At 37.8% G+C, this 18,259-nt stretch overlaps 1 protein-coding gene across 5 annotated transcripts in view; it reads left to right on the top strand.

Moving 5' to 3' along the window:
• XRN1 (5'-3' exoribonuclease 1) overlaps positions 1–18,259 on the top strand; it is a 117,889-nt gene that overhangs the window by 90,388 nt on the left and 9,242 nt on the right. For 3 of the 5 annotated variants that reach the window (XR_011427049.1, XM_023621048.2, XM_023621047.2), the window contains exons 33-39: positions 3,814–3,922; positions 9,599–9,660; positions 11,602–11,724; positions 12,423–12,576; positions 14,148–14,329; positions 16,090–16,203; positions 16,299–16,401. Coding sequence is in view for 2 of the 5 variants with exons in the window: in XM_023621048.2 (XP_023476816.2) it covers positions 3,814–3,922; positions 9,599–9,660; positions 11,602–11,724; positions 12,423–12,576; positions 14,148–14,329; positions 16,090–16,203; positions 16,299–16,401 (847 nt within the window). In the remaining 3 variants the exon portion in view is untranslated. The remainder of the gene's footprint in view (positions 1–3,813; positions 3,923–9,598; positions 9,661–11,601; positions 11,725–12,422; positions 12,577–14,147; positions 14,330–16,089; positions 16,204–16,298; positions 16,402–18,259) is intronic. The other 2 variants (XR_011427051.1, XR_011427050.1) reach the window with 1 other exon arrangement.

Raw genomic sequence — 18,259 nt, 5'->3', positions numbered from 1 at the left:
CCTCTACTCTTCCAGCCTTTCAGTGGGGACTCAACTCCCAAAACTCAACGATAGTTTTCTTTTCCTTTTTACCTTATTGCTTGACTGGTGACTTTGGCTCTTACCTCTCTGCTGATTACCACTCAATCTATGTCTCTGATTCCAACCTCTCAAACAAGATCTAACCTGATGTCTCTGACTTTCTAGAAGACAGGTATAGATGGATACCCCACTGTCACCTCAACCATAAGATGTCTCAGAATTGACTTTGCCTATGGCCTCTTCTATCTTTTTTTCTAATACTGCCATCTCTCCAAGCACATAATCTGAAAAGCATGGAGTCAAAAATGTTTGCTCATTCTCTCTAATATTTTTTTGCAATGAGACCTCACATCTGTTTACTTCTTCTCAATTCCCACAGATGGACCTTAGGTTGTCATCCTAGGCCTAGACTACCCTCCTTTCTGTGCTTCCTGTTTCTTATCTCTTTCTTTTCTAGTTCTTCTTACATAGTAGTGCCTGATTAATCTTTCCTAAAGATCCATTCACCTGTGGCATATTAGGGCAAAGTAATTAGGCAGAGCTCCTGGGTTTGAACTCAGTTTATGCCCTAAGGCAGTGTGGTGTGACAAATCTGGCATTGGACTCAGAATCGGGAAATCAGATCTTGTGACTCAAATTAAGCAAATCTAATTTCCCTGGGCCTCAGTGGCCTCATGTACAAAATTAAGACATTCGACTTAGGTGACCTCGGAGATCTTTTCCAGCCCTAAAATAGTGTTATTCAAATTTCTGCTATGTATAAGGGTCCCTGTTTAGTACCACTGGAATTCAACTACAACTTAAACTAATATTTAAGCCTTTCGTAATCTAACTCCACCTAATTCTCGTATAGAGTATGTCCAACTATTGTGTAAAATGGTCTATTCCAGTCAAATCGGTCTCTTTATTTTCTCTTTCCCACAAACAGATAATTCCTATATTAGATTATGTGTTCTTATCGTTCCTTCTACTTAGGATGCCCTTTCCTCTCTCACTGCCAAAATTCCCCTAGGTCTCAGTCAAGGGCTACTAGTTATGTTACCACTTGTCTCCTTGAGATGGAACTCAACAGTTGATAGTATATTTCCTCAGAATCTTCTACATGCATCTCCTGTTACTGGATGCTGTTTCATTATTTATATTTCCTGAAAACTCTCATGTTTTATCTCCTGTATGTTCCAAGAATTATGAGCCACCATGTATAACACTTATATCCACGAAACATTAATAAGCAGTCTGGTATTCATCTGATGAGCAGATTCTAGAGAACTCAACATAATAAAAAAAAAAGTATTCAAGCTTGTGGAAAAGGTAAAACTATAGGGACAGTAAGAAGATCAGTGGTTGCCAGGAGTTAGGGGGAAAGGGAGGGATGAATAGGCAGAGCACAGAAGATTTTTAGGGCACTGAAAATACTCTGTATGATACTGTAATGGTAGATACATGTCATTATACATTTGTCCAAAGCCATAGAATGTACAACACCAAGAGTGAACCCACTGTAAACTATAGACTTGGAGTGATAATGATGTGTCAATGTGAGTTCATCAACTGTAACAAATATACCGCTCTACTGGGGGATGTTGATAATGGGGAAAGCTATGCATGTGTGGGAGCATGGGGTATGTGGGAAATCTCTGTACCTTCCTCTCAGTTTTGTTGTGAACCTAAAACTGCTCTTTAAAAAAAGTCTTTAAAGAAAAATTCAAGTGTTGGGGCCAGCCCCATGGCCGAGTGTTTGGGTTCATGTGCTCCGATTCGGGAGCCCAGGAGTTCACCAGTTTGAATCCTGGGCATGGATGTGGCACCGCTTGTCAAGCCATGCTGGGGCAGCGTCCCACATGCCACAACTGGAAGGACCCCCAATTAAAAATATGCAACTATGTACTGGGGGACTTTGGGGAGAAAAAAGAAAAATAAAATCTTGAAAAAAAAAATTCAAGCGTTTATTGGCAAAATATGATAATGTGACTAACACAAATAGCTTTAAGTATCAAATAGAACAACAAAAAAACTATACTCAAAACTAGAGTATTTTCTAATTAAATTTATGGCACACTTTTTCTCTGAAATGGTACTGTGAACATGAGTTTTAGAACTCCAATGTCAGCTCTCCTATTATTTAGTTCTATAACCAAATTAATTTATCACTTTGATCCTCAGTTTACTCAACTATAAAATGGAATCAAAATACCCCATAGCATTTTTATGATTGTAGCATTTTTATAATGATATTAAGATAATCGATGCAAAGTACATCTTACCATGCCTGTCACATACTAGATACACAATATTCGTTCTTACCTATCTATTGATCCGATATTCTAATTCCCTACCTTAGAGTCACATTCCCCTATAATGTACCGCTGTAGCCCAAAATCCCACCAGCCACTGTGCCATGCAGATAGAAATCTCTTGGCCCTTTTGACTCTCCAAGACTAAAGAGCCCTGGGTGTTCCTGTGCATATGAGTTCGTTGGACCTGCCTTCACACTCTGGTGCATATCACAGCTATTTGGGAACATGCCCACTGCCAAATAGAACATGATGTGTCTTTGCACCTGGTGTTTATTTGTCTGTGCTCAGAAGAAAATAAATAGGGCTCACCAAAAGCAAAATTGTGAAATGATTAATTTGTGTTGACCATCTCCAGCCTCTGCTTTTGTTTCCTCTTCCCACTATCTGTGGCAAATTTTGTCTCTTTTTGCTTTCAGGCCTCCTTTCCCTATCAGAAAACAAAAGGATCTGATGTGATCTTTATATGAAACTTACTCATGCCATTTTCTAATTCTTTCTGTTCATGCACTGTCTCAATTACTGTAGCTTTATAGTCAGTCTTGCCATCTGGTAGTAGTCTTCCATCATTTGAAAACCTTGACAATATAAACATTAATTGATGAAATCAGGTATTGGGGGAAGGGATGTGGAAGGGCTAATATCCTCAATTTTTATAACAGACAGAAATGATGAATTTTCAAAAACCTTTTAATGGAAATTTTTAAAATCATGAAGTGTTGGGCCAGTCCAGTGGCGCAGCGGTTAAGTTTGCACGTTCTGCTTCTCGGCGGCCCAGAGTTCACCAGTTGGGATCCCAGGTGCAGACATGGCACCGCTTGGCAAAAGCCATGCTGTGGTAGGCGTCCCACGTATAGAGTAGAGGAAGATGGGCATGTATGTTAGCTCACGGCCAGTCTTCCTCTGCAAAAAGAGGAGGATTGGCAGTAGTTAGCTCAGGGCTAATCTTCCTCAAAAAAAAAAAATCATGAAGCGAAGAGAATAGTATAATGAACCCACAAGTACCCATCCTTTGCCTTGCGCTCGTCCAACCCTATTTCTTCTATAACACCCACTCATTTCCCAACCTCCCCACCACAGAGATAGAATTATTTTGAAGCAAATCTAGAGGGATCTTTGGAGGCTGATATTTCTATTGTAAAGAAACGTTTACCTGAAGTTAAATCTTTTCTTTAGTTTCTGTATTAACTTAAAGCAAAGTTAGATTTAATTCTATTGAAAGTAGCATTTTTGTAAAATGATAGTTTTCTGTGTATCTTGCTATTTAAGTAATGCATAGAGAAACATCTGGAGTGATGATTATTATGTTAATAATGGTTGTTTCTGGGTGGTGGAATTTGGTTAAGTTCTCTATACTTTTCTCTGTTACTTAAATTTTTTTCTATTGAGCTATGTAACTTTTATAAAAATAATAAAGTATTTATTAAACATTGAGGAAAAGAAGTAGTTATAACATTAAGAGTTTATTTAAATCATTTATAAGAATTTTAACTTTCAGGGTGCAGTTCTACCTCAAGAAATCAGTCAAGTAACTCAGCATCATAAATCTGGCTTTAATGACAACAGTGTTAAATGTCAGCAAAGAAAACATGAGCCTCACAGAAAATGTAAGTTTTAAGTAGGAAAAGTATATTCTGGAAAAGTGCTAACTGCTTCCTTTTATTTTTATTAATTAATAGCTTTACTGAGTTATAATTCACATACCATAAAATTCATCATTTTAGAGTTTTTTGGTATTTTCATAAAGTAGTACAACCTATGCTACTATCTGAGTTTCGAAAATTTTCATCACCCCAAAAAGAAATACCATACCTATTAGCAATCATTCCTCCAGCCCCTGGCAACCACTGATTTACTTTCCACCTCCATGGATTGACCTATTCTGGACATTTCATATGAATAGAATCATAAAATATGTGGCCTTCTGTGACTGGCTTTCCTTCACTTGGCATAATGTTTTCAAGGTTCATCTATGTTGTAGCATGTATCAGTACTTCATTCCTTTTTTTGGCTGAATAATATTCCATTGCACATTTTCTTTGTTCATTCATTGATGGACATTTGTATTGTTTCCACTTTGGGGCTATCATGAATAATGCTGCTGTGAATATCCATGTACAGGATTCTGTGTGAACATATGTGAGCAATTCTCCTGAGTATATACAAAGGAGTGGAATTACTGAGTCATGTCTTGACTCTATGTCTAACTTTTTGTAGAACTACCAAACTGTTTTCCAAAATGACTGTACCATTTTAATTCCCAGCAGCAGTATATGAGGGCCAGTTTTTCCACATCCTCCATTACACTTGTTATTGTCCATCTTTTTTATTATAGCCATCCTAGTAGATGTAAAGTGGAGCCTCCTTGTGGTTTTCATTTGCAATTCATTAATGATTAACAACATTGAGCATCTTTTCATGTGCTTATTGGCTGTTTGTATATCTTCTTTGGAGAAATGTCTATTTGGATCCTTTGTTCATTTTTAAATTGGGTTATTTGTCTTTTTATTCTTGAATTACAATAGTTCTTTATGTATTCTTATACTAAATGCTTATTCAGTAGTTCATTTGCAAATATATGCTCTCATTCTGTGGATTGTCTTTTAACTTTCTTTATAGTGTTCTTGAAAAACAAGTTTTAAATTTTGATCAAGTTCAATTTACCTATTTTTTTCTACTTTTTCTTTGGTTGCTTTTGCTTTAGGTGTCATAAATAAGAATCCATTGCCTAATCCAAGGTTACAAAGATTTATACTTATGTTTTCTTCTAAGAGTTTTATTGTTTTGTTTTTTAAAGATTGGCACCTGAGCTAACATCTGTTGCCAATCTTCTTTTTTTTTTCCTTATTGTCCCCAAAGCCCCCCAGTACATAGTTGTATATTCTAGCTGGAGGTCTTTCTGGTTGTGCTACATGGGACACCGCCTCAGCATGGCTTGATGAGCGGTGCCATGTCTGTGCCCAGGATGTGAACTGGCAAAACCCTGGGCCACTGAAGCAGAGCACACGAACTTAACTACTTGGCCACAGGGCTGGCCCTAAGTTTTATAGTTTTAATTCTTTTTTTTTTCTTTTTTTTTTTTTCCTTTTTCTCCCCAAAGCCCCCCGGTACATAGTTGTATATTCTTAGTTGTGGGTCCTTCTAGTTGTGGCATGTGAGATGCTGCCTCAGCGTGGCTTGATGAGCGGTGCCATGTCCACGCTCAGGATTCGAACTGACAAAACACTGGGCTGCCTGCAGCAGAGCAACGCAAACTTAACCACTCGGCCACGGGGCCAGCCCCTATAGTTTTAATTCTTAAATTTAGGTCTTTTTTCCATTTTTGAGTGTTTGTATATGGTATGAGGTAGGGGTCCATATTCATTCTTTTGCATGTGAGTATCTAGTTGTCCCAGCACTGTTTGCTAAAACACTTTTATTTCCCCCATTGAATTCTCTTGGCACTCTTGTCAAAAAATAATTGACCATACATGTATGGGTTTATTTCTGGCATCTCAGTTCCATTCCACTGATCTGTATGCCATCTTTATGCAAACAACACACCATGTTAATTGCTATTGCTTTGTTATAAGTTTTGAAATTGGGAAGTTTTTGTTCCTCCAACTTTGATTTTCTTTTTCCAGATTGTTTTATCTGTTCTGGTCCCTTGCATTTCCATATGAATGTTCAGATCAGCTTGTCTCTTTCTGCAAAAATGGCAGCTGGAATTTTTATAGGGATTGCGTTGAATCTGTTGATCACTTTGGGTAGTATTGGCATCTTAGCAATATTGGCTTCCCATCCGTGAACACAAAATGTCTTTCCATTGTGTAAGTCTTCTATAATTTCTTTCAGTGATGTCTTGTAGTTTTCGGTATACAAGTCTTACACTTTTTTGGTTGAATTTATTCCTATGTATTTTATTCTTTTTAATGCTGTTGTCAGTGGTGCTGTTTTCAGTTGGAATGGAATGGAATTTCTTTTTTTTGGATTGTTCATTGCTAGTTATAGAAATAAAACTGACTATTGTATATTGATCTTGTATCCGACCGTCTTACTGAACTTGTTAATTAGCCCTAATTTTTTTGTGACTTCTGAAAATAGAGATAATCACATTTCTTCCTATATAATCTGGATGCCTTTTATTTCTTTTTCTTGCCTAATTTCTGTGGCTAGAACCACCAGTACAATATTGAATAGAAGTGGTAAGAGTGAACATCCTTATCTTGTCTTGATCTCAGGGAAAAGCTTTCTATCTTTCAGCATTAAGTGTAATGTTAGCTGTAGGGTTTCGGTAGATGCCATTCATTAAGATGAGGAAGTCCCCTTCTGTTCCTAGGTGGTGGTTGTTTTCTTGGAGGGATGTTAGATTTTGTCAAATCCTATTTCTGTGTCTATGGAGGTAACCATATGGATTCTGTCCTTTATTCAATTAATATGGTGTATTCCATTGTTTTTCATATGTTGAACCAACCTTGTATTTCTAGGATAAACCCCACTAGGCCATGGTATATAATCCTCTGTATGTGCTACAAGATTTGATTTGCTGGTATTTTGTTGAGGATTTTTGTATCTGTATTCATAAGGGATATTTTAAATTTTCCTTTCTTGTGTTCTCTTTGGTTTTGACATCATGGTAATACTGACCTCAGAGAATGTTGGGACTAACTTTGAAAGAGCTGTAGCCTCATTCTGATCTCTCTGGTGGCAGCCAGGCTATTAGTTTCCACCAAAAATACCGGCTGTTGTTTTTGAGGGCTACATGGAACTGGAGAGTGGGGAATGGGACTACGGCAAATTAGAATGCCACAAAGATCACTGTTCTAACCGAGATTCAGCCTTTTTCTGGAGTAAACACTCCCTGGATTGCTGCAAGCCTTTGATTAACTTTCATAGCTCTGAAAATTTGGATTCTGGTAATTTATGCCCATTTTCTCATTGCTTTTATGGAGGAGAGAATTTTCAGAGATTCTTACTGTGACATTTTTGCTGATGTCCCCTCACTAACTACTTTTTGAGATAAATTTTATTTAGAGTAATCCTACTTTTTTGTGTATAAACACTTGCCAATTAAATTAGTCCAAACTATATTACAGATTTTTGTTAAAAATATGTACAAATATTTTGTTGTTAATATTCCCTTACATAATTTATATAGTTTTACTCTTTTCATTGCTTTAGTAGGGTCTACTGTGTTCCAGGCACAGTAGGGAATGCAGATGCAGACATGAGAATCGTCATCTTGAAGTTACTTTTTCTCTTCTCTTGATCAAAGTATTCCCAAATTGCAGCCAATTGCTCATTAGGCTCAAAATATGATTCATTTGTTATTCATTCTTTTATTTATACAACTGCTACCTATTGAGCTATTATGTGCAAGGTACTGTTCTAGGTGCTAGGAATATATGAGCGAACAAGACAGACAAGATTTCTGGCCTAATGGACTTTATACTCTAAGGTGGAGACTGATAATAGGCAAACAAACAATAAATTCCATAATCTGTAGTAATGATAAGTGTTATGATGAAAAATAAAGCAGATTAAGAGGAAAGAGTGATAGGGTGCTATTTTAAATACGGCAGTCAAGGAATGCCTCTCTGAGGACTTAACGTTTGAGCAGAGGCCCAAATAAAAAGGGAGTGGAATGGGATAAGCTATGCAAAAAGCTTAGTGAAGAGCTTTCCAGCAGAGGAAGTGCACAATCCTGAGTCTGATTTATTATATTTAATATATGCATGGTATTTTTTGTATTTATATATTAATATAGTATATAGTATATAGTATGTGGTATAATGGGAGTAGTCTTTTAAAATATTTTTCTAGGGGCGGGTCCAGTGGCACAGCAGTTAAGTGCGCACGTTCCACTTCGGCGACCCAGGATTCAGATCCCGGGTGCAGACATGGCACCACTTGGCATGCCATGCAATGGTAGGCGTCCCACTTATAAAGTAGAGGAAGATGGGCATGGATGTTAGCTCAGGGCCAGCCTTCCTCAGCGAAAAGAGGAAGATTGGCAACAGTTAGCTCAGGGCTAATCTTCCTCAAAAATGAAAAAATAAAATATTTTTCCAAAAAGCTATTTTCAAAAAAAATTTTGTGGTTTTATAATTTTGGTTCAATTTGATAACTGTAGAGTATTTTTGCAACAACATCTATAAGTTATTTTTGGTTCTTCTATATTTTAAGTTAATTTGGATTAATGTTCCTATAAATCTATAAATATAGCTTAAAAATTATTTAATTGAAATGCATTGTGATTTTTCTTTAAATTATTATTTGCATAAATATGTGTAAACTATTTGCATTATCTGGGATTCCAGTTAGCTTTCTTGTCTGTATGTCTCAACAAAGGTTGAATGTCCATACATATCAAACTCACTTTTTCTTTTGCTGCTTTTTGCAAGATTACTTCCTCCCTTTCCTCTCTTCCTTGCCTCCATTACCTTCCTCCTCTCCCTTCCCCTTTCTTTTCCTCCCTCTCTGTTCCCTCTCTTCCCTTCTCTTTCCATCTTTCTCCCTTCCTTCCCTCCTCTCTCATCCCATCCTTTCCCTCCCCCCACCCTCTCCCCCTACTTCTTTCCTCACCCTTTCTTACCTCCCTCCCTTATTCCCTCCTTGCTTCCTTCCTACTTTCTTCCCTCCCTTTCTTCCTTCTTCTAATTCATCCTTTTCATTTCCCCTACCATTCCCCCAGTTTCCCCTTAACAGGAATACTAAAATAGCTTCCTAATTGGTGTCTCGCTTTCCTTCTGTCTATGCAATAAGCCACTGCTGTATTTTAATCTTCCTAAGGCACGATTCTGATCACATCACTACCTGCTCAAAACCTTTCTGTGATTGATTGTCCGTTGCCTACCAGTTTAATTCCCTGGTCTTCAAAACCTTGCAGATTATGGCTCCAACCTACTTCTCTAATTCAATTAAGCTCCACTATACTCCTTAACCTCCAGTGGATCTGGTCTATTTAGAGTTCCATAAACACATTACCTGCTGTCTGCTTCCGTGACTTTTCTCCTATTATTTCCTTTGCCTGTAATACTTAGCCTCCTATTCTGCCCTTTGGAAACCTACCAGCCTTCAAAGCTCAGTTAGAAGCCACTTTTCCTTTTCCCTTGTTGTTTTTATCTGTGAATATCTCTCCTACCCCTCATCTAGATTATAAGACTCCTCAAAATCGGGGCCTTTTTCTTCTTGGAGTTATGTGACTCTAACACAGTTCCTTGCTATAGTAAATATTTGGTGAATTTAATTGGTGTGCAGCAAGTTCTTTCACTTACCAAAATTTCTGTTTTTTTTGTTTCTAGTTAAAGAAGAGTGTAAAAGTCCTAAAACAGAGAGTCGGTCACAAAAAATGTCACATAAGCAGGTAAGCTTTCTTAAAAAACTTTTGATTGCATTTGGTGGCTCTGTGGCATCTGACTGAATTTTGCAGCCCTTTCAACCAAATCCATGAGGTGTGTTGCATGAGGGTTGCTAAAACCTGACAGTCACTTGGCTGGAAGGTTGCACAGGTAGAGTCTGGGATCTGGAACTTGAGATACTTGAAGTCCTTGTTCTGCTGTTTAATAGCTGGGTAGCTTTCGGCAATTCTCTACACCTCTCACAGCCTCAATTTCTTCATCTTTAAAGTGGAGATAGGGGCCGGCCCCGTGGCGCAGCAGTTAAGTACACACATTCCGCTTCAGCGGGCTGGGGTTCGCCAGTTTGGATCCCGGGTGCAGACATGGCACCGCTTGGCAAAACCCATGCTGTGGTAGGTGTCCCACGTATAAAGTAGAGGCAGATGGGCATAGATGTTAGCTCAGGGCCATTCTTCCTCAGCAAAAAGGGGAGGATTGGCAGCAAGTGTCAGCTCAGGGCTAATCTTCCTCAAAAAAAAATAAAAAATAAAATAAAATGAAGATAAAAATAGAGCATTTGGGGACCAGCCCAGTTGCACAGCGGTTAAGTTTGCACACTGCTTCAGCAGCCAGGGGTTTACCAGTTCGGATCCCAGGCACAGACCTACACACTGCTTATCAAGCCATGCTGTGACAGACGTCCCACATACAAAGTAGAGGAAGATAGGCACAGATGTTAGCTCAGGGTCAGTCTTCTTCAGCAAAAAGAGGAGGATTGGCAGCAGATGTTAGTTCAGGGCTAATCTTCCTAAAAAAAAATGATCATTTGTCTCTCTATATAATTGGTCCATACATACACACATACATAATAGAAACATACCTGCATACATAAATGTGTGTGTGAGTATATATCTATAAAATATGTGAAATTATGCTTATATACAATGAAAGTATATGGATCAACAAAGTTAACAGTTAATTCTGTGGAGTTAAGTTGATGGAGGAAGCTGAGATCATTTATGTTTTATTTTGTATAGTCTCTGCTGTTTGATAAGGAGTATGTATACATTTTATAATCAAAGAATAACAAATTTTTAATCTAAAAAAATCAACATGTACACTTATGTGCATTTTATGTGTGTGTATTATATTTTAATGCAGAGTTTGAAAAAATTAGATCTCTTATAATAAAACAAGTAATATATTAAATTTATAAAAGATGTCTTACCAGAATATTTGGCACATAATAGGTTCTCAGTAAGTGGAACCCATTAATATTTAGATATCAGTCAGTGGTCGAATTACATGACTGTTAAGGCCCTCTCCTTTTGAAACTCATATGCTATAATTTCCTTTCTTCTAGAAAAGGGATTCATAAACTTTGTGCCATGGACCTCTTTGGTAAAGACTGTGGACTCTTTCTCAGAAAGATGTTTTTAATGCTAAAATAAAACACATAAGATTTGAAAGGAAATCAGTTATATTGAAATAGAGTTAGAATGGTTTATTGCGTACATTCATAATTGAAGGAAAGGAAGATGAACATGTAATTGTTTTCCTCATCCAAGTTTAGGCCTTTTGTTCTTATGACACAAAAGGGAGAATAGCACATAAAAAAGTTGTAGCAGTTTATTTAGAACATTATTAAGTAGTAACTATAAATTTTATTTCCACAAGAAGCTCATTCTTACTCTTTTATAGACGTTTGGAGGGCCTACCAAATGTAATATTAAGCTATTGAAGAGAAATGAAAGTGCAGAAGTCTCAGAAAGCCAAAAGGTTGTGACTGGTTATACAAATGCTATTGATAAGGTAGAAGACCATTTATTCAATTTCTCTTCCCAAACTTTAACACCTGGGAAGATGATTGAGTGAAAATTAAGTATATTATTTTTGTATATAAAACTCCTAGCTTTTTCTGTGTCCTTGTACTTTTACCTTCATGCATAAAATGTTTATTCTTTTAGCCTACCCCTGGAATTGAGAAGTTTTTAGCATCTTTGAATATCTCCAAAGAAAGTGGAGTGCAGTCATCGCATTTTGAAGAGCCTCCGAGTGAAGAGCATTTGTCACCACAGTCATTTGCTATGGTTCGTAGTCTGTAGGAGCTTTTGTGCTATAGTAATTTCACTCTTGTTGGCTGTTCGTACATACCCTATACAACTGTTAAAACACTTTTCTCTCATGTAGACTAGTGTATTGCATCATTCTTGTCATCCTATGAGGAAAACCAGGTTGCCCTGGGCAGTTTAACCATCTTTTTCTTTTTTTCTCTTTAGACCATAGCTCCTGGCTTTTCAGACATTACTTCTAGGTGATTTGGTCAAAAGCTAAGCAGAGGGGCCTGCCCCATGGCCGAGTGGTTTAGTTCGCACGTTCTGCTTTGGCGGCCCGGGGTTTCACCAGTTCACATCCTGGGCGTGGACATGGCACTGCTCATCAGGCCACACTGAGGCGGCGTCCCACATGCCACAACTAGAAGGACCCACAACTAAAAATACACAACTATGTACCGGGGGGCTTTGGGGAGAAAAAGGAAAAATTTTTTTAATCTTTAAAAAAAAAAATTAAGTGGAAGGATAACTATTATTTCTATGCCAGGATATGTGGGTAATTTTTTTTTTAACTCTAGGCTATTGATTTTCCATATTCTCTATCTGAATACAGTTATCATCTTAGTTTTTAACAACGGAACTTGTTAAAAGAAGAATTAGTAAGCTCTGTAACTCTGATGTTAACTTTTCTCCCCTTATCCCCACCATCTCCATACCAATCATTTTCAAAACAGAAGGGAACACGGATGCTTAAAGAAATTCTAAAAATTGATGGCTTTGACACTGTGGACCATAAGAACGAAATAAAACAGTTTGGTAATGAAATTTCCTCTAATAGAAGAGATGAATATGGATCTGCCTCACAGCCTAAACAAAATAAGAAATTAAGTAAGTAAGCTAAGTACTATTACTAATAACCAACATCATTTCAAAAATTCAGTTCATTTGGGTTTTTTTATCATGGGCTTTTTAAAGATAAAACTACTTTTATTTTTAAAAGAATATACTTAAGAATAATGAGTATAACTTTTATGCTTATGTCAATTATATATTAATATAACAATGTAACTAATAGATCAATAGTCCCTAAATGTCTTCTTGTGATTACTTAAATATCTGTTACAGATACTCATTGTGTAGATCCTTAGCCTGGAAAGATTTCCACATTCTAGTTTTTTTCCTCAGTAATTTAAAAATGATTATTGGGGCCGGCCCGGTGGCACAGTGGTTAAGTGCACACGTTCTGCTTTGGTGGCCCGGGGTTCGCTGGTTTGGATCCCGGGCACAGACATGGCACCACTTGTCAAGCCGTGCTGTGGCAGGCGTCCCACATATAAAGTAGAGGAAGATGGGCACGGATGTTAGCTCAGGGCCAGTCTTCCTCAGCAAAAAGAGGAGGATTGGCAGCGGATGTTAGCTCAGGGCTAATCTCCCTCAAAATAAATAAATAAATAAAATAAAAATGATAATATAAAATAAATAATAAAATTTTTAAAAAGTAACTTTTGGGGCTGGCCCCGTGGCCGAGTGGTTAAGTTCGCGCGCTTCGCTGCAGGCGGTCCAGTGTTTCGTTGGTTCAAATCCTGGGCGCCGACATGGCACTGCTCATCAAACCACGCTGAGGCAGCATCCCACATCCCACAACTAGAAGGACCCACAACGAAGAATATACAACTATGTACCAGGGGGGAGCTTTGGGGAGAAAAAGGAAAAAATTAAAAATCCTAAAAAAAAAAAGTAACTTTTACTTTATTTCAATGTAATGAAAAAAATCATCCGGCTTAGAGTGAAGAGCTCAGAATTCAGCCCATGTTACAGAACTAACGAGCCCTTTGACTTTGGACAAGCCGCTTAGCTTTTTTCTCACTCTCTAATAGTGAGAGGTTCAGATCCTTTTGTCACTGGGGTATGTTCTTGTCCTCTTAGTGAGTTTGTTGATCATAAAGAATATGAACTTTCAGAAATTTTTAATCATCTTCTATATAAAAGTACTTAGACTTAATTTTAGAAAAACTTTTAAGAAGCATCATTTTGGAGCAACAAAAACATGCATCCATGAGTCTCAGAATGTACGATAAAATTTTGAATCCAAACCCTCCAAACTTAGGAGTTAATTGTAAACCAGCTCGAGAAAGCCTTTGCTTGTTCAAATTTTGCCTGTAACGTAACTATGTAGTCGTTAATCTCTCAAGATGTTAATTTTTGGCAGTCAGCTACTTATCATATTTTAAAGTCTTTATCATAATCATGTATCATTAATCAGTTATAGTCATCTAAAAAATCCTTATTGAATTCTTAGTAATTTTAGACAATACTAAATAGTTCTTGTGTTTACTTCCTGGGAGATTCCTCTTTTCACCTTTTAACAGTTTCCTGCTTGTATTCTCTAAAACCCTGTGATAATTGCATAGTTTGAGATACTTTTTAATATAGACGTGTGCTTTTCTCTTTTTTGGTAGCATCTTGTATGAACAAGGCTCACAGTGCTAGTGAGTACCATAGTGCTCAGTCTATGGACAATGTGTGTTGGCCTGTTCCCAGCCACATCCCTCCTGTGTCCACACCAGTAACTGAACTTTCTCGAATTTGTTCTCTTGTTGGAATGCCACAACCAGATTTCTCCTTTCTTAGAACACCACAGGTATAGTATACTAATTGTTCCATTTACATGAGTTCTTTAACACTGAGCCTAAATAAATTGACTGAAAGTCTTTGGCTAGAAATAATATAATGGGGCTGATTTTTTTTACTTTATGAACACCATAGATTTCTAATTCTCACTCTGGTTGTTCCATTTATGCGTTACCAGAGCCATTTCAAACTTTTCGGTCTCAGAAACTCCACACTTTTTGTTTCTTGAGGAAGATTAGCCCTGAGCTAACATCTGCCACCAAGCCTCCTCTTTTTGCTGAGGAAGACTGGCCCTGAGCTAACATCTGTGCCCATCTTCCTCTACTTTTTTTTATATGTGGGACGCCTGCCACAGCATGGCTTGATGAGCGGTGCCATCTCTGCACCCGGGGTCCAAACCAGTGAACCCAGGCTGCCGAAGTGGAACTTGTGAACTTAACTGCTGTACCACCAGGCCAGCCCCAGCCCCACATTTTTTTGAGGACCCACAAAGAACTTTTCTTTACTGTGTTATATCCATATTTACTGTATTAAAAATTAAAACTGAAAAATTTGAAGTATTGTTTATTAAAAATAACTTCAAAAAAATTTAATGAGAAGAGTGGTATTGCTCTACATTTTTGCAAATCTTTCCCGTCTCCAGCTTAAAAGAAGAAGCGAGATTCTCATATCTGCTTCTTACCATCAATCTCTTATGATATGTTGTTTTGGTTGAAATATATGAAAAAAATCTGGCCTCACACAGATAGATAGTTAGAAAAGGGGAGAGATTTTAATAGGCTTTTCATAAAATTGTGGATGTTCTTTGATACTATATAAGTAGCAGTATTTTCTTAAAAGTTATTTGCAACGTAGAATCTGAAACTATATGAATAAACTTTTTGTCCTCTATATACTTGTGAGAGAATGAGAGTGAAAAGGGTAAATAGCATCATTATATTATTATGAAGATAGTTCTGACCTCAAGGACCCCAGAAAGAGTCTCAGGGACCCCTTTGGGTGCCCAGACAGTGCCTTGACAACCACTGGCTACGAGAAAGACAGTTTTATCCTTTTCACTTCTAAGTTCTTGATACATTCTCACCTAAACAGAAAGTAGGATTAAACTAATAATATATAAAAATGGCTACCTTTTGAAAAGTAGAATTTTTTTAATCTTTTATGTAAAGAAAAAAAATATAGAATGTAAAGAGTTATAATTTAAATGTGAATATGTCAGAACCTCTGAGTGTTTTAGATTTTGGCCATTAATTCATATTAGCAAAGTATTGCTATTTAGAGGATGGTATAAAGGAGAGGTCAGCAAACTTTTTCTGTGAAAGGCCGGATAGAAATATTTTAGGCTTTTTGGGCCATATAGTGTCTGTCACAACTAGTCAACTCTGCAGTTATAGTGTGAAAACAGCCATAGGCAATACAGAAAAGAATGGACTTGGCTGTGTTCCAGTAAAACCTTATTTACAAAAATAAGTGGAAGGCCTAGTTCCCAACCCTTGCTAAAGAAAAAAGTTTTGCTGGCTTTCCTTTGCCTTAGGATGCTTGACCCTTCAGCTAGCTTAGAGAGCATTTTATTTTGTAAACATTAAAAGATAAAGCAACAATTCTCAAGTTTTTGCATGGCAACCCAAAACTTAAACTGATAGCCCTTTTTTGAATTCTTTTTTACAGAATGTCGGGTGAAATCATTCTACTTGTTGAGACTAAGCTTTGGGGGAGGAGGCCGACTTCCTAGATAGATAACTTCATAGACATTCATATTCTCTTTTTTAGACGATGACAGTTTGCCAGGTAAAACTATCCAATGGCTTATTGGTACATGGGCCACAGTGCCATTCTGAAAATGAGGCCAAGGAAAAAGCTGCACTTTTTGCTTTACAACAATTGGTGAGAACTGTCCATTACCTCTCTACTAAATTTGTAATTAATCTTTATGGATGTTTTTTGTTGCATTGTCTTATAACTTTTAAATACTTCCATAGGGTTCCTTAGGAGTTAATTTCCCTTTGCCTCCACCACTAATTCCAAATTATCCTCCTGCCGTACCACCTGGGACCATTCCTCCAGTTTTTCCCCAACCAACTGGTAAGATATTTTGCTCTTCTAAATATTTGTTATTGAGTTATTATTTTTAGAAAGTTCTTTTAAGAAGCATCATTTTGAGGAAACCAAAAAATTTAAGTGTCTAGGGAATGTAAGAAGGAATTGTTAGAAGTTAAGCCTGAAACCAGAGCCTACAGATTCATTTAGAAATACCATTCCTGGGGCTGGCCTGGTGGCGTAGTGGTCAAGTTCACACACTCTGCTTTGGCAGCCCAGTGTTCACAGGTTCGGATACCGTGTGCGGACCTACACACCACTCATCAAGCCATGCTGTGGCAACATCCCACATACAAAATAGAGAAAGATTGGCACAGATATTAGCTCAGCAACAATCTTCCTCAAGCAAAAGAGGAAGATTAACAACGGATGTTAGCTCAGGGCCAATCTTCCTCACCAAAAAAAAGAAAGAAACACCTTAATACCATTCCCCTCCTACAGCCTCTGGTGTGGCTGAAGTAGGACAGTTCTTTGTTCTGGACAGCCCCTTTTTCCCTAGTAGGCACAAACAGATGAATTTGGGTTTAAGTTAGATATCAAAAACACAGATGGGGGAAAAAAGACAGAGGTGAAGGGAATAAAAAGCAAGTAAGGGGCTGGCCCCGTGGCCAAGTGGTTAAGTTCACACGCTCTGCTGCAGGCGGCCCACTGTTTCGTTGGTTTGAATCCTGGGCGCGGACATGGCACTGCTCATCAAACCACGCTGAGGCAGCGTCCCACATGCACAACTAGAAGGACCCACAATGAAGAATATACAACTATGTACCAGGGGGCTTTGGGGAGAAAAAGGAAAAAAAAAAAATCTTTAAAAAAAAAAAGAAAGCAAGTAAGGCTTTGAAGCTGTAGATGTGAAAGAAATTGCCCTTGATGAGACAGATCAAGAGTGGGGGGGTTTAAGCTTACTGTATGTTTCTTAATATTCTCTCATTGTTTTCCTCCTTCAAATGTAGTACCTGCGTTATCAAGCATGTAGTTCCTTGCTTCCTTTAGCCGGTTGGTGATTTCCTAACGTGCTGGGGGAATGGAAAGGGCACTGTGGAATCAGGACTCTCTTTTTGTCCAGGCTCTTTTATTGGCTGACTTTGAGAAAATCACATAACTTTTGGGGACTCCATTTTCTTATTTATGCTAGACTGTGTCCAGGATCTCTTTGAGACTAACGTTTTATAATTTTATCATTCTAAATCTTTCTAAATAATTCTTTTATCACTCCTTTTTCCTAATAGCAGTTGGCTTCTTCATATCCTAATCATTATAATTTTAAAATCAATAATTTATTTCAAGTTTAGAAAATTACTTTTCTGAGTCTGCTATATACCAGGTATTCTTCCAGGAGCTCTACATATCTAATCCTCACTATAAACATTAGAAAGGTTAGCAATTCTGATTAAACAAGCTGTCTCTTCAGTTTGCCTAAACTCCCTTAAACTGAATTAATAAATGATTTTAAAAGTGTAGGCCTACAGGCACAAAGAGACGAGAGAAGAAATATCAGCATATTAGAGATTTGAAAAGAGTTTCTGATGAGAAAAGCAATTGGAGAAGTCATGACTGATTTACAGAGCAGAGTTGAGCTACAGAGCAAAGTGTAGAAGAGGATACAGATGAGCTGATGAGTAGATTGTCCCTCACAATTCCCAGGAGATTCCGAACTTGGACGTCTCAGAAGCTGTCAAAGCTTCAGAGGAGGCATGGGCTGAAGAGAGGGGCACTGGTTCAAAGTCTAAATGTGGGGTGACGGAGGCCGTCTCCAAGACCTCTCTGCCCAGCTGAGCAGTTGCCTATCCAGGCCAAGACCGGAGGTTTGTTCTCCAGAGGGCTCCCTAGATATGGGGACACCAGG

The sequence above is a fragment of the Equus caballus genome, chromosome 16 (genome assembly GCF_041296265.1).
Source record: "Equus caballus isolate H_3958 breed thoroughbred chromosome 16, TB-T2T, whole genome shotgun sequence".
Classification (NCBI taxonomy): domain Eukaryota; kingdom Metazoa; phylum Chordata; class Mammalia; order Perissodactyla; family Equidae; genus Equus; species Equus caballus.
Note: the sequence above shows the minus strand (reverse complement) of the source record. Positions and strands in the feature narration are given on the sequence as shown.